Source organism: Thamnophis elegans, chromosome 5 (assembly GCF_009769535.1).
Source record: "Thamnophis elegans isolate rThaEle1 chromosome 5, rThaEle1.pri, whole genome shotgun sequence".
Taxonomy (NCBI): Eukaryota; Metazoa; Chordata; class Lepidosauria; order Squamata; family Colubridae; genus Thamnophis; species Thamnophis elegans.
This window is the reverse complement of record NC_045545.1, coordinates 30632913-30649749: the sequence shown is the minus strand read 5'-3', so window position 1 is coordinate 30649749 and position 16837 is coordinate 30632913. Positions and strand designations below refer to the sequence as shown.

General features: G+C 38.4%; 1 protein-coding gene across 1 annotated transcript in view; it reads right to left on the bottom strand.

Moving 5' to 3' along the window:
• Positions 1–348: 348 nt before the first annotated feature.
• PLPP3 (phospholipid phosphatase 3) overlaps positions 349–16837 on the bottom strand; it is an 80510-nt gene continuing 64021 nt past the window's right edge. The window contains exons 5-6 of the mRNA XM_032218280.1: positions 11998–12174; positions 349–1970 (exon numbers count right to left, since the gene is read on the bottom strand). Of these exons, the coding sequence (XP_032074171.1) occupies positions 1848–1970; positions 11998–12174 (300 nt within the window). The 3' untranslated portion in view covers positions 349–1847. The remainder of the gene's footprint in view (positions 1971–11997; positions 12175–16837) is intronic.

Below are 16837 nucleotides of genomic sequence, written 5' to 3'. Positions count from 1 at the left end.
ACATTTTTGCAAATACAAACTTTAATTCTGTACTCTACAAAAAGTCTTGTATATTCTTCTTTTTACAAAAAAAGGAGAAAGAAACATTACAAAAATACAGACAATTTAATACAATTTGATATAATTGTCTTTAGTTGTTATTTTCATTAAAATATTGCTACCAAAGAACTACAATATTTTAATCGACTATATAAAAAAAATTAAACCAATGCTTTCCTTTTAAGCAGCAACATGTAAATAAACACAGGTCAAAACACAGTTTATGATCATAGTGGATATATCTAACATTGTTTTGAAATAATATTTTACATAGTTAATTTGTAATGTTTTATACATTATTTATATAATATTTATATATATATATATATAAACATAGCTTGCTAGAATTGAAATGATAGGACGGATTTTGCATGGCAAAGATGTGCAAAGGTCAGTCTGCTTAGTTAGCCTGCTCGGTTTACTTCTTAAAATAAATTTTAAACATCTGTCTTTCAGAATCCTCCCCCCCCCCCCCCCCCCGGACAAAATTAGTTCTGCTGCCATTCATCTCCTTTGCCTGCCCTTGGTTTTCTTGAGAGCTGCACCCCAACCTGGTGCACTCAATGCATATCCTAAAACTCCCTCCATTTCATTCAGCTCTGCCAATCATAATGGGAACTGTGGTCCAGTTCACCCCAAAAGTGACAAAATGGAGGAAATGGACGTAGTGAATAGCTACAAATCTTCTGTTTTCTTCAGGGCATGGGAAATTCAAGAAGAGTTTTAACTGAATATCAGGATAAGACGGCTCTGCCCAGCAGTCCATCACCCACCTGGAGGATTAGTGTTCTGAGTTTCAACCCCAGACCTCATAGTGCTAACATACATTAACAAGACTGTCCACACACAAAATCTTTTATGAGTGGGGACTGTTCAAAATACAGTTCCATCGTTAGTGGTAGTGGATAGGAAGATTTACTGGGCCATTGAGTAAGCACAGGCCAGAGGTACCAAACAGGATTATAGACAATGCCTATTAAAGATATTTAATCTGAATATCTTGAAATGTCCCATAGTTGATTAATCCTATTTATTCTCCAATGTTTAGAGATGTATCACTTGCAAGAACAAATACTGAACGAATCTTACAAACAGGGGAATCAGCTGAGTTCTGTTTACCAAAACAATTTTGTTTTATGCCTCATCAGATAGAAAGTGGTATTAGGGAATGTTCAGAGGAATGAACAATAGGAAAAAAATATTTTCTAATATTTTACAGGGCATGCTTCATCTAAACCAAAGTAAGTCACAGTATGGAATGGAAAGAACCCAAAATATATAGATATATATATATATATATGTAAGAGATTATCCTTAAAAAGTGACCACAATCGATGTCAGTGCTTATTTCTTGTACATAGTGCTATAATTTAGTTAGTAAGGGTTTGTCTCTCTACACCACCGTCCCATTTTCCTAACAGAAAATTACAAATCTTCGAAGGAAGGAAGGAAGGAAGGAAGGAAAACAGAAGAAAACAGAGATGGCCAGTTTCCTAACAATTATTTAGTGTTCATTACAGTATGAACAATTTAGCATTCACTACAACATGAACACTCAGCCAATTGCACATTTAGAAATTCCTGCATGTGTTGACTTGTTTTGTGATTGTTGCCTCTGACTTGGCTGAACAACATCCATTTTATGCAAATGTTGTAAAGAGTAAAAAGGCCACAGAGTAAGACCTTGCGGTCAGGCAAAAATCTCTCCCTACATTCTACTGTCAGATGAGATTGAGAGCAGCAGGTAGTTGCTGTCAGCAGTCATTTTGCAAAAAACAAAATAATAAAAATAAAAATACGTCAAATGTCTACACCATGTTGTGATGGTTGTTCCTGTCAATGATGTCCACAGGTGATAATATCTCCCTCCGGATGGGAGGAGACGGCAACATCTTGGTTTTCTGCTTGAAGAGATCTGAGACATAAAAGACCTGTCAATAAAAATAAATATATTTAAAATGAGGGTCTACGAAGTGTGAAGTGAACATTGTTAAAAGAGGCTAAAATAGCCGTTCAGAAGTTATACAGTCCCCAGTTATGTTAGAGAACTGAATTTGTGTAATAGAGAAGAAGCAAGATACGTACACAAAAACACACAGAAAATACATTTTTGGCAATTGAATTCAACACTGCTCCCTTATCTATTAGAATTTCCCTTTTCATTCTTGATTTTTTCTCTCCTATTGGATTAGTCCTTCTTCGCAATATGATTTACTATTTTAATTTGCTTGTGTGGAAATACCTAGGCAGAGAATGTACTAAAGTAAGGAATTTTGGGGGAAAGGGTTTGGTAATGTGGAAATAGTCCAATTTCAGCTTTTCTAAATCATCACACGAAATCATGCCGTTGCACTCCTTCCTTCTGGTAATCCAAACTCTGCTATTAATAAATTTTCCTTAAGAGTCAGTTCTCTGCAATTATTAGTCAGGGACTAGCCTGATGTTTTTTCACTTTCTTTTCTCCTCTCCTTCCTCTTCTTTACCGTCTTTTCATCTCCATTAATATATTAACACTTACTCAGGATGACTGTTCAGTATTTATGGGGCAGCATTAAGAGAGATTCCCAGCCACTTTTTCCTTAAATAGCCACTGAGGTAAGCACAGTTACGGATGTGAAAAAGTCTTCGTTTAGCTATTCATAGAGTGACATTCATTCAGCCGCACAATGAAAAATCCCAAAGAGGAAACTTTAACATCCTCCTCTAATATAGTTGAATATCTTATCAGACTAACATAATGGGTGTGCTTTTTCTCTTGCAAAATATTATTCTGAGGCCAGAAAGGAAGAGATCCAGACAGCGCCTGGTTCTGCAAACAGCAGAATAAAGTTAATCTCTCTTATACAGTAATATTCCAGTCATCAAAATCCTCATCATGTGCATTATTTATACACTTCCGTCAAAAGTAGAACTTTTTCTACTTTCTAATTTGTGGGAGAATTAGATTAATATTGCTCATCAAACACTATGAGGTTAACAAAGGATCGAAAACTACAATCCAAGACTTATACTATAAATATTAAAAATAATGGCATATAAGGTTGAGTGGAGTAGAATAAGACAGGAAGAGTCAGTTTTGTTCAGATTATATGACTTTTTTCAGGACTAGGTTCAAGCTCTGCCATCCTTAGTATGCCAGCAAAGTATATCATTAAATTCTTTCCCAGAGTGAGAAGTCGTCAAGCACATTAAAGATTCAATAAATGATTCATTTTATTGATACAAATGTTAAATTGATGGTTTTATAATATTTCTGCATCTAAATATTGCATTGAAGTATAGTTACTTCACAGAGGAATTAAAGTTTAATTGAGAAACTTGAGCAAGCAAAAATCATAGTTAGATTATAAGATCTTTTTGAGTTCTTTCTTTCTCATTGCCATCCTAACACTTGTTTGAAATTAAGTCAAATTAAAGACCAATTGGCCTTACAGAACTTTTTTCTTTTTCTTTTGAGAAACAGATTTTCTCACAATATCCCAAATGCCACTAAAGCGAGCATGAGCGAGTTCAATAGCAGAGAAACCCTGTGAGAAAAAGATCTGTGAACAACTCATAGTCGGAATCTATCACAAAAGTTAGTTCTGACTAAATTCTATTGAAAATTTTTGAATCTAAATTCTATTAAATTCTATTGAAATCTATTGAAATATTGCTTGTGCTAGACAACTCTGATAGAACTCCATTCTGTTTCCTCCTAAACTTGTTAGAGCATGAATTGAAGTTAGTGTAGGCATATATTCAAAGAGTAAGCAACTCTCACTATTGGTAACTTCTAAAAAGAACCTTGGCCCTAGGTAATGAATGAGGCCAAATGCTCTTTATTGTTCTATTTATTTTTTTGTGATGTTGGCATATTTTGATTTCTGTAGATTTGCAATTGGAAAGGGCAAATTTCATTCAAATTATAATAACTGTACTGTATATATGTACTGTATGTATACAACTGTAAGAGCCCTGGTGGGACAGTGGTTAGAATGCAGTATAGCAAGCAAACCAGGCATGGGTACCGGCAGTCATTACTGCCGGTTCGCTCATGGCCATGCCATGCGCACACTTGATGTGCGCATGCACAGTGCAATAAAAATTACTCTGTGCATGCACAGAAGCAAAAAACAAGACGAGAACCGGTTCGGGGGTGTGGTAGGCCTGGGTCATTGTTAGTTCCAGCAACCCACGCTGCCAAACAACTACCGGTTTGGCCAATGCGGGCCTTCCCGTTTTCCAAAGTCAGTAAAATGAGAACCCAGGTTATTGGGGGCAATATGCTAACACTGTAAACCTCCCAGAGAGTCTGTATAGCAACATGGAGCAGCATATAAGTCTAACTACCATTACTATTGCTTATTTTTGTTCCAGATCCAATGCTCCTGTAGCTTTGCAGTTGACAGCTGAAGGCCTGCCAAGACTTCATTTAATCTCAGCTATATCCACATTATATACCGAAAACTCCATGACAGATCAATCTGTGGCAGGAGGAATGGTGGTTATGCAGTGTAAATGATCGATGGAGAGATTAGATTCTATCCGGCCCAAATTTTATAAATGAGTAAATTATGGATGGGGTATCATCTTGGCTTCCTTAGCCATTGTTCTTAATACTGGGTATCAATAGCATTAATTCTCTTTTAAACTGTATTTGCTTTAGTGAAAACTTGAGGTTATGCAGATACATAAAGTGCACATAAAGTAAAAGATGACCTTCCAAGGTCATGGAAAACTTCACACTTTGTATGTGGAGTGCAAAAAATATAAGATAAATTCACAAGGTATTTTTGATTGGACTTCCATTTCCTGTGGAAAGTATTCTTTGCCCATAAAAATTTCCTATACAAAGTCATTTGAAATAATCTGTAGATATTTAAAAAAACTTTTATTGGGTCAAGAGTACTTAAGGAAATAATCTGAAAGTAGTCTGAGATGGAAAGGGAAATGGATTTAGATTCATGACCTCCCTAATTTTGTAACTACATGGGTAATACTGTCTGAATCTAAAATGTATTTTTATTTTAGCAAATCTCAGTATATTTATGTTATAGAGAATTCAAGTATGTTTCAGCTGTTGAAATACAAATGCTATATTGTTTTTGTTTTTCAGTTGGGGAAATCAATCAAACAATAAATTCCAGCTATTACTTGGGTGTTTGAATGTCAACGAGACAAATTCAAATGCACCACAACCTTCTTGTGGAAAAACATTACATAACAAATAATAAATCACTAGACCCATATCCTATTTATTCGCTTAGCAATGTGTGCATAGAGACTGATTTACATGTGATTGACGGATAGATGGCTGGATGGACTGATTACATGCCATCATTGTTTTTAATTCTTACCTACCACATAGAAAGATTTTCTCCATACCAATCAGTCCCTAACCTGTTCTTTTCAGGTTGCCCAAGAGTGTAGTACTCATTGCTACTATAATTGCATCTATCCACCTTACTGCTGGCTATCGTTTTCTTTTTCCTTCCACTTTTCCTTCTTTTAAAGCCTTATAAATGATCAAATCAGACTTTTGGCTTTTCAGTGAAGAGACTGCAGTGTGTATTGTCTCAAAGCTCCTGCTGTTAAAGTGGCTTCACAAGCCAAGAGTTTGCCACCAAGCTTCTTGACTTGTTTCTCCAAAACATGCTAGAAATCCAAAGCGGAAAGAATATGTTTATTTTTTTACTTTAGAAGATAAGTCAAAGAATTTCCGTCTGGATGTAAATTTTAGCTTTTGCTTGAGGGTGATTCTTGGGGTGGGGGTGTTGGTTTAACAACTAAATAAAAGTTAATTTGATGGGCATAGTGCAGCAGCACACTGTAACACAAGGAACAGCCCATAAATGAAAGTTCCAGTTCAGATCTGATTCTCTATGTAGCTGAACAATAATAACCACAAAAAATCTATTACAAATGACGCAAAAGCATTTTCCCATCAAATCCACCCTATCACAAAGGGTGATGGAACAGTAATCCTATATATCTGGATGACACCAGACTACCAAAGTCCAACACTGGTAATGAGACAATTAAGTGTCAGATTTTACTTTAATGCTTGATTTATAAAAATAGAGAGAAGTTTGCGAGTCCATAAATCTTCTTCTGCAAGGCATTTTGCGTCTCAGTTTCAGACTAGGAGCAGAGTGAGAAGGAGAGAAGAAAAACAGGGCAAGCAAGAAGTAGTTTGGTTGTATAGACTTTTACTAACAGGAGGGGGAAACATCAAGACACCCAGTTTTGTATGTGTGTCTCACTCCCAGTCAGAGTTAAATTCTGTATAATTCTATTTTATAGAAGCTAAAGCAGATCAAGAGTAGATCTGGAACTAGAGAGAAATCCATTTAAGGCATAGATAAATAAACATATAATGAAGGAAGTACTGACTGTATTTTTCCCGGTATAAGACCATCTTTTTCCCTCAAAAAAGAGGATGAAAATCTGGGGGCATCTTATACACTGAATGCAGCATTTTTGGCCTCCTGAAACCTCACCCCATTTGCAAAAATGGCTGTGCATAGCCTTTAGGAGGCTTCCAAGGTGATCCTGGGGGCTGGGGAGGGCAAAAATGAGCAAAAACCAGTCTGTTTTTTGCTCCTTTTTGCCCCTCCAGCCCCCAGGAGCACTCTATAAGCCTCCTTTTTTGACAAAAAACGGGCCCGTTTCCATGAAAAGTTGGCTGTTTTTGAGAGGTCTGCAGAGTGCAAAAACTTATTTTAAAAAAGTTGCCTCTTCAAAATCTTGGTGCATCTTATACTCTGAAAAATATGGTAATAATCAGTCTTCAATAATCATAAACATTGTTGAGATGGGTGGTACATAAATCAAATAAATATAGGAATAAAACATTATTCCTGCAACAACTGAGTTACGTATTCTGTATCCATGAAATCATGGGAGGCCCTAGAAAATTGCTGACCATCCTTCTTTTCAGTTTCCTTTTCTTTGCTCATGCCTGTTGGTTGCAAGGCTGCACAAATGGTGACAAATGCTTTCTCCATATCCTGGCTCAGGCCTGATGCATATAGAAGAGGAGCTGGCAGGGTAAAAATGATTGGGGTGAAAAAGGAAAGAGCCATACATGTGCTTGATATTGAGCAGACAGCTGTTTCCTCCGCCCTATACCTCGTCACAGGAAAGTCAAGGCAAAGCAGCCAAACCCTCTTCTGCCTCAGTAAACCAGGCCATCTGTTTAACTGTTCAGGAAAAGTATGTTGAATTTGTAACTTGTCACTGCACAGGAAACAGTGAAACTGTCCATCTCTTTCTATTGTCTGCCTAAAACTGTTCACTTCTGTGCCATGAGTTCATCAATAATTCAATACACCTTGAATTCTATGCTTCATCTAAGGCAAAATACAAAACTATGGTGTTTTTTTTAAAAAAATCTCCACCTTTTCGTGATACGCCAAATCTGCTGCCTTACAGCGATACTGACAAGGGGCCCTAGACCTCTGTTTCCCTTCTAGAGGGCAATTGGTATCTATTAAGCATAGAATTATAACCAGGGGTGAAATTCAGGTTCTGATAGGCTATGGAGAACTGGTAGCGGAAATTTTGAGTAGTTCAGAGAATCGGCAAATACCACCTCTGACTGGCCCCAGAGTGGTGTGGGAATGGAGATTTTGCCACGCCCACCAAGCCACACCCACAGAACTGGTAGTAAAAAACCTGAATTTCACCACTGATTATAACTACTTTTAGTTACAAATTCCAGGTTTCTAAATGCAAAATGGTGGTTCTTCAGTTCTTAGTTAACACAATAAACTCCAGAGGGGAAATAATTAACACAGGGCGAGGATGATAATGCACACACTTGTTAATCAAAGTTTTTGATTTAGTGTATCATATGAACTTAGCCTGGTTCAGCTATTTAAAAAAGAAATAACATGAAAAAGCCTGAAATTAGTTCAATGATACATACAATACTATCAATTACATGATGTGAATGCTTACACAGCTGTGTTCCTTCATAAACAGCTATGGAAAATGGAATCTAATCATTTCTGGATTGTTGTGTCTGTGAGGAAATTGAATAATTAAAAAAATAATTGCAGGGAACTAGAAGTCAGTTAATGGAAGAATGGTGGAAAAAGCAAGGCATATTAGTCTTGATAGGAAAAAACTGAGAGATATAATGTATTTTTCAGGTATTTGAAAGGGTGGTACAGTTTCTCTTTCCTCATTCCTTAGGACAGAGGTGGGAAACTATTTATGACTTGTGGATTTCAACTCCCAGAATTCCTGAGCCAGCCATGCTGCCTCAGGAATTCTGGGAGTTGAAGTCCACAAATCATAAAAGGGTCATAGTTCCCCATTTCTTCCTTAGGATATAGAATAATGGATTTAGTAACAGGAAGTTAAATTTCAATTGTTAGTGCGGGAAACCTTCTTATCAATAAGAGCATTTCAACAGTGAAACTAATTAGGCAAGTAAGTGGTACACTCCTATCAAGCAGACCTAGAAAATATCATGGCATAAAATGCTACTTCATTAGCCCTCTTATTTTGTACTCAAAGCAGCTACAGCAAAAACCAAAACCAAACAAGTTTCACTCAGCAAAGGTGCTCTGCCTATATGGCACACGAGAGGGGTGAAGGAAAGAGAGAAAATATTCAGTGTTTAAATCTTTTAGGAAAGAAAAGGAAAAAAGAGCCACTGTAACCATTCATTTCCGAACTTCCAGTTGGCCCGCTGGGGCCAATTTTTGCCCTCCCCAGCCTCTGGAGGCTTTCCTGAAGCTTGGGGAAGGTGAAAACGACCTCCCCCAGCCCTCCAGAAGGCCCAAAATCAGCTGGCACATGCGTGCTGGAGTTGACGACTGGCATGTCAGAAAATATGGCTCCACATGCCATCTGTGGCTTGCATGTCATAGATTCGCCATCACGGATCTAGGTGAATCATGGCATGGGTCCTGGTGGTTTGCCTCTCTCCAGTTATATCTGCCTGTCCCATCAGATCCAGAAGAAGATGTATGTGATGGGTCCCATCAGCTAGGGAGTTACACATGGTGGGACCCAAGAAACTGGCCTTTTCTGCCATAGCACCCATCTTATGGAACATCCTCCCTCCCCTGAAGTGAGACTAGCTCCTTGTTTTCCAAAAGGAAGGACCCCAAAATCTGGTAATGCCAGCCAGCCTGGGGTCCCAGGGGCCGCAGCGAGGTACTGAGGTTCCATTGTTGTTGACATCTGTTGTCCTCTCAGTGTATATAATCACAATTTTGGATCATAATTGTTTGTTATATAATACTGTTTTATGGTTTTTATTCAACTCTGCACAGTCATTTCTTCATGAGATATTAATTTGATGAATGAATGAATAAATAAAATAAACTATGCTGGTAATATGCCCAGTTTAGCCCAAATTCAAAGAAAGCCCCCCCCCCCAACACTAAATATGCCAAACCTCGATCTTTGGAGGGAAATATAGAAAGCAGCTGTTTTACATGAGTTTCAGCATTGTACATTACACCTGAAAAGTTAGAGGTCACTTGGCATTTATATTTCCAATTTCCCAACAATATATGAAGAAATCCTACATTTGTTTTCTTGGTTTAAGAGTGTCCTTCCCTTTCTTGCTTCGTTTTACCAATGCCAACCTAATCCTATCTACTGACAAGTAAACCTCCTTCCTTTCCCCAATGCCATTCCTGGCTGCTAATGTGTTCAGCTAATATAATAGCTCAATAGTAGTAAGTAAAAGAGAGAGATCTTGGAGTCTTAGTAGACAGCAGTGTGCTGCCACTGCCAAAAAAGCTAACACAGTCCTAGACTGCATTAACAGAGGGATAATACCAAGATAATGGTATCACTTTAATATCACTTTATAATGCCTTGGTAAGACCACACTTGGAATATTTCATCTAGTTTTGGTGACCATGATAAAAAAAAGATATTGCAACTCTAGAAAGAGTGCAGAGAAAAGCAATAAAGATGATTAGGGGACTGTAGGCAAAAACATAAGAAGAACTATTACAGGAACTGGGTATGTTTAGTCTAATGAAAAGAAGGACCATGGGGGATATGATAGCACTGTTCCAATATCTGAGGAGCTCCTACAAAGACGAGAGTGATCAAACTATTTTCCAAAGGACAAAAAGGCAAGAAAAGAAACAAAAAGGCAAGAAAAAAAAGTAGGAGAGAAGCAACCTAGAATTAAGAAGAAATTTCTAACAGTGATAGCAGTTTACCAATGGCATGGTTTGCCTTCAGATGTTGTTGGTGCTCCATCACTGAACGCTTTCAAAGAGACCAGACAACCATTTGTCTGAAATGATATAGGATCTTCTGCTTGAGGAGGGGATTGAACTAGAAGACTTCCAAGGTCACTTCCAACTCTGTTATTCTGTTATATTGTTATAATGGTATTTGTAACAACTTAAAAAAAAATAGTATATTGTTTTTCAGTCTGTGCTAAACTTCGGAGTCTCTTTCACTTCCATGTACATAGCTGTTGCTTGATAGTAGCTAGGTGTCTCTCCCAATGCAATTTATCATGAGCTTCTAAGATTGGGACGCTGTCTATTATTCCAAATTTAATTGGCAGCAGTATTAATCAGCTATCTAGTATGAAACTTGCCTGTGGGCCACAGCAATTTCTTAGCATATTGTAGTGCCAGCGTCCCAGATATCAATGCCTTGTAATGTCTGGTAGAAGCCATAATAACAAACTGGCATTGGATGTATCGTGATGTAAGTACATAATCTTCATCATGTCATCCCGATGCAGGCAATGTCACCTTTATTTCTCGGCTGACACTCAAGACTATAACCAATGTATTAAAATCCTATAACCATTTTTCTCGTCTTACAGTAACAAGTTCTATACTTTATGATGGTTGATTTTATAATGCAAGTAGACTTATCCCATATTAAAATGAACATATAACATTTAGACCAGACAAAACAAAAATCCAATTTCAATATTTCATCACTTTAAACGATGTGCTCTGTTATAATTTTAGCATTTCAACAAATTTAAGTAAACCAATTGCCAACAATTAAGCAACACTTTGTGAGAATGTGAATCCAAGACTTTCAGCTTCTTTATAGGAGGGCTGTTCTACCTGGAGTTCAAGTCAAGCTTCCAAAAGCCACAAGAGTGGCTCTGAGCCTTCCAAAAGTTGCAACTGAATTACAATTTTAATTTAATGTCAAATTTGTAGGAAGTAATTATGTTAATTGCATTTAATTAATGAAGTTAAATTTAATTTAAATTAAGTAGGTTTCATGTTTAGTATTACAAAAGCTAATTTTGAAAGACTCTACCTTTGGAATCCCTTCAAGTGTATGGTGGCAGACACTTTTAAAAACATAAAACAACTTGCAATGTCAGTGTCAAAGGGAACACTTTTCCTCACACAATCATGTTCAAATGATAAGGTCATATGCTATACTTGCTTACAGGTACCATCATGATCAGAGATAAGAAAGATAATATCTAGCAGACCAAAAAATCCTGTCCAGAAACATATGCCAAGAGCTAACTTTATTATTATGTAAAGCATGCTCTAATTTCCTGGTCCTTCTAACTTTGTGTATTTATCTTAGAAACATTTTAAGAAATCTTGTTGGTCACTTCTTTGTTTGCAGATTTTAATCTATTCCGTTTCTAAGTGTTATTACTGTTTAGTTTATTTTACTGCTTAGATTGTTAGTGTTTTATTGAGATTCTCAGATGTAGTGTAGTATAAAAACCTTCTACATACACAAACAAACTAAGTATCTTGCTAGCTGTGTCTCCCTCCCTGTTGGAAATATATTCCATAGACTGTGATGGAGATAAAATTCTTATATATCGTGCTTGAATAGTCATGTTTCTTTTATGTGACATATTACAATTCATGGGTGTTTTAAGTTAAAGGGAGTCCTATCACAGTCTCTACCATGGAACGGAGTACAATTTTGTTACATGTAACATTTACAGATGTTTACTGAAATAATAAGCTGGTAATGTAGAAGACTTACTATACAATACGCCACCAGGGCTCCTTGTGTAAAGCCTGCCAGTACATCTGTGGGGTGATGTTTGTGGTCGGACACACGAGAAAGTCCAGTGTAAAATGCCATCATGATCAGTGTGAACTGCAGCAATGGGCGCAGCAGGCGGGCTCCTCTCCAAGTAAATCTGGCTTGCAGGTACAACTGTAATGACAAAGAAAGCAACAGAAAAGCACAATGATACTGTCCTCAAAGTAAATGACACCATCAACCTTCTCCAATATGAAGCTTCCAAAATCCTGGTTCAGTGCTATGATAATGATGGTGGACTAACCAACTTCTGGCCAACCTTCTTCAACTTAGCCAGTTCTCCTTGTACAAAAGCTAGTACTAAATATTGGGGTACCAATTTCATCTTGCTACTGATTTCAGGGTGCCTGACCAATTTCACTTTGGGCATATTAAGAGTATGACTCCCATTGAACCTAGCAAGTGTAACATTGGAGAAAGCTGATACAGATGAACATTTTCTGTGTGAGGGGTATCTATGCCACTAAGTATCACATCACATGGCACTTTAACTTAGGGAGTTTTCAGTTCTGGGTTATGTCAGCCATGGTTGTTGGGAACTGTAGTCAGCAACACCTGGTGTCAGCTTTGGAAGCCATATTAACACCGGAAGCTTCCATGCTGCCACATTCTTGTGCTTGGGAAATTAGGAAGGGGGGGATTTTGTAGAGGAAATGTAGTTAGACATAATAGCATTCTTCTTTTCGGTAAAGGTCATGGTATTCCTGCATCTGGAGAAGGTGTAGTTGAAGTGATGTCTTGAGTTGGGACGGATTGAGATTGGACCATGTGATGGACTGATGAATGCAGGGGCTGGGTTTGGACTTTTGACTTACTGAGGGAAAGCCCAGAAATCTCAGATTCCGGTTTTCCCAGATGTGCATGCATACCTGCTCTAATAAATGGGAGCTTTGAGAAATGCCTGTCTCAAGAGTTTTTCATTGGAGTTGGGTCTTTACGGAACGCTGACACCTGGAAGATGACAGGCTCTCCCAATCGTTATGAAAGTTAATTACTCTTTGGGGTGGGGGGGTTGCTTTCCAGAGCCACATTTCATCCCGTTGCAATTTAGATTAAAAATATGAACATTCAAACCGTGTATAGCAAATTACCTTGGCTTCCCTGGATCGATGCTAATAAACTTCACTGGGTAACCCTGACTCTCATTCTGATAATTGCAAGGATACTGTCTCACTTTTTCCAGGTTATAATACTTCCCTTTTGTCATTTTCCCTCTTGACTAAATATCCCACACTTAAGAACTTCTTCATAAGAAAGCAATAGCAATAGCAATAACAGTAGACTTATATACCGCTTCATACGGCTTTCAGCCCTCTCTAAGCGGTTTACAGAGTCAGCATATTGCCCCCAACAACAATCCGGGTCCTCATTTTACCCACCTCGGAAGGATGGAAGGCTGAGTCAACCCTGAGCCGGTGAGATTTGAACCGCTGAACTGCTGATCTAGCAGTCAGCCTGCAGTGCTGCATTTAACCACTGCGCCACCTTGGTGCCCTAATCCTTCTGGCTTCCCTTTTTCTGTGCTCTATAAAAATCTACAAAGCTCTTTCAAGTTTGGCTACTGGATATTTTAAAATACTATGTAGTTTCTTACATTGTGAAGTCATATGTTTGAATTTCACCTCTTTTCTAGTTTTGCCTGAAATTCAAGTTTTGTTGAGTTGCTTTCGACTTTAAGACTTCTTAAACATAAAATTTAGAAAGAAAAATGACATTTTTGCTACAGAGGTGGAGCAGAAACCTATAAATATGTTAGATATATACTCAGATGAAAACTGAGGGTGTGACCTGAGATGAAGTAGCTGTATGAGGTCAAATGGACACTTGTCCCCTGCCTCGTTCCTCCCCACTTATCCTGATTCAGTTTCCTCTCAAAAGCTGAGGGCACAGCCTATTTCTCAGGTTCCTGTGGGAACCAGGGAGGCAAAAAGGGAAAGAGGCTGCAGGAAACACATAGACGTCTACTCACAAATCAAAAGAGCTGGTAGCTGACTCAACCCAAAAGTCAGGGTGTGGAGAATGTAGACCCAACTGAATACCTCATCAACCACTGCCTTCCTGTGCATAGGAAGCAAGGAACGGGATGTGACAAGGTCACAGAAATGCCTTGTGTAGGATCTGGGCTGTAATATTGATTGGAGGAATTGAACTTGTTACATTACGGTACACCTACAAGAGTGCATTAAAAAATCCTGCATATTGTTGAATAGAGAGCTTACAATTGATAAGAAAATATCCAACAAAAGTTTCTGATTCCCTGAACATGAAATGCAATCAGATTCTTTGCTGGAACGTAATTACTGAATGACGTGCTTGAATCTTGAGGTTGCTTTTTGTGACTAGGGATCCCTTGTCTGAATCCCAAACCTCTCAAACCTTCCTTAGAAGAATTCTCTCATTTGATACTATTTTCTGTATCTAAATCTAACTCATATCCAGTCTTGATCAAAATATCTGTGGTTTAATGCAGAGGGTGTAATTTTCGGGTATGTGTACGGAATTCAAAACCTTCCCACCCAGTTCATCTCCTAGATCAGGGGTGTCAAATTTGTGCCATGACAGTGACATCATGTGACATACCGGGACTTTCCCCCCCCTTTGCTAAACCAGGCGGGATGGGGCCAGCACTTGACGCATCCGGCCCATGGGCCGCGAGTTTGACACCCCTGTCCTAGATTGAGGAATATGCTGCCATATCTATAGAACAGGTTTGCCCACAACTGCCCCAAATACCCTCTTCCTGGATTATTTCTATCAACACAATGGGTCCAATTGTGTGCCATCCTGTGATTTCCATGCATTCTCACACTGAAAAGTTATTCTTTGATAATGTTAGTGTGATTAAGAGTGTATTAGTGCTGCAAAAAAAGAGGGAAGAAAATGCTTAAAAAATTTTCTAGCAATAACCCAGATTAAAAAATGTACATGTCTGACTGACAAAGTCAGGCAGGTTGACCAGCTTGAAGACAAGCCCTGTGTCTAAATCCCATTTTTGCCAGTTCTTACCTGGCATATTACAACTGTTTTGGGGCAGTGGAACAGACAAGAGCTACCTATTGTTGCTGGAAAATGGGAATAATTCATTAATAGCCCTTCCCTGAAATGTTACCGTAGTGCTGTGATGGCAAACCTATGGCACGAGTGCCCGAAGTGGCACACGGAGCCATGTTGCATGGCACATGTGGCATCGCTCATTCCTCTTCTGGGTTTTTGGTGCACATGCAACAATCATCTGGCTTTGTCCGTGCAGCAGTGCCAGAAACCAGAAGAGCTGGTCTTCCTTTTTCCGGTGTGAGAATGCACGTTGGCCAGCTGATCGGCACGTGCGCATGTGCAGCAGTCACCGGAAGTACATTTCCGGAAAAACAGAAGTACTCCTCTTCCTAGTCGCGGCCCAGACGACGAAAAGTGCTCCCTTTTCGGCACTTGGTGCTGAAAAGGTTCGCCATCACTGGTCTAGTGGGATCTAGGAAGTGTAACTATTTTTGCAACAGCTGCTTTCCTTGGGGAGCCATCAAACCTTCACCCTCTTCTACTTCCAGAAGGTTGTGAAGAGCTGGCTATGCCCCCTGGCACTGGGATAGAGTAAGATAGAAAACTGAAGGTGGTTTAGTTCCAGGCAACAGAGGAGAATAGAGCCACAGTATTCCACCGATAAGGGCAATTTTGCTACTGAGTGCTCTGAAAGAGAAAGCTAAAGCCAATGAAATTATCTGTTTTTTAAAATTAAGCTTTAAGTTGAATTTAAAAAATTTAATCAGTATATGCATATCCTTTTATGATGAAAAGATAATGTCTGGCTTGTAACCAGCACTTTTTGTATAAGAGTGATATATATATATATATATCCATAGAATCAAATTCCCCCCCAATTTTAAGATATGTCTCAAGATACGACATGGTAACAAATTTGCAAAAAGCCCTCCTAAGAAAACAGAAACAGAAGCTGGCTTTATCACAGATGAATTCAGGCTAAAATCTGCATCTAATTTTGTTATGATCAAATGCTGTAAAAACAGCAGGTTTGTCCAAGGCTTTTACTAAACATGAAGGGTTAATTAATTGAGTTCTTGCTAACCAAATCTTCCCCTGTCTCATTCATGATCCATTTTGACATTGCCATCCTATCCTTACTTCTTAAATGCTTTCATTATAAAGTGAAACCAAGCTAAAGAAAACAAAACTTTATTCAAAAAAAAATACTAAAGTTGTTTTCGTAGCGAATTATATATGAGTTTTTTTAGTAAAGTCTCCAACTGCTGCAAACTCAGTCATAGGAGTTTACAGAGGCGCCGAGGTGGTGTTTGGATAGTAACAAAACATTGAGCAATTACAGCAGCAGACCAATGGGCAGCCATAGGAAAAACAACCACCAATAGCATGGACTAGAAAAGTGTGACAAAACCAAAGAGGGAGGGAAGAAAGCAATGACCCGGTGACCATTGAGTGCGAGAGTTGCTGGAGAACCATACAAGTATTAAAATTCTGGCAAGAACTGCACCACCACATAACCAACAGCTATGGGGGAATATGCAGCACCGCCATTGCCAGGGGACTTCCAGTGATGTCAGCGGGAATAGACTGTGGTCAGCCAGAGATCCTAAGCAAATAAAAATGAGGTATCAGTGTTCCTTCAGCAAGTTACAGAACAGCAGGAGAAAACTATTAATAGTTGCTTATATTTTTACTTTTTGGAATACATTGTAAAAAAAAAAAAAGGCTGCTCACTCCAGCCTGTAACCCAAGCCCGCCTTCTAAATTCACCTCCTAAATGTTA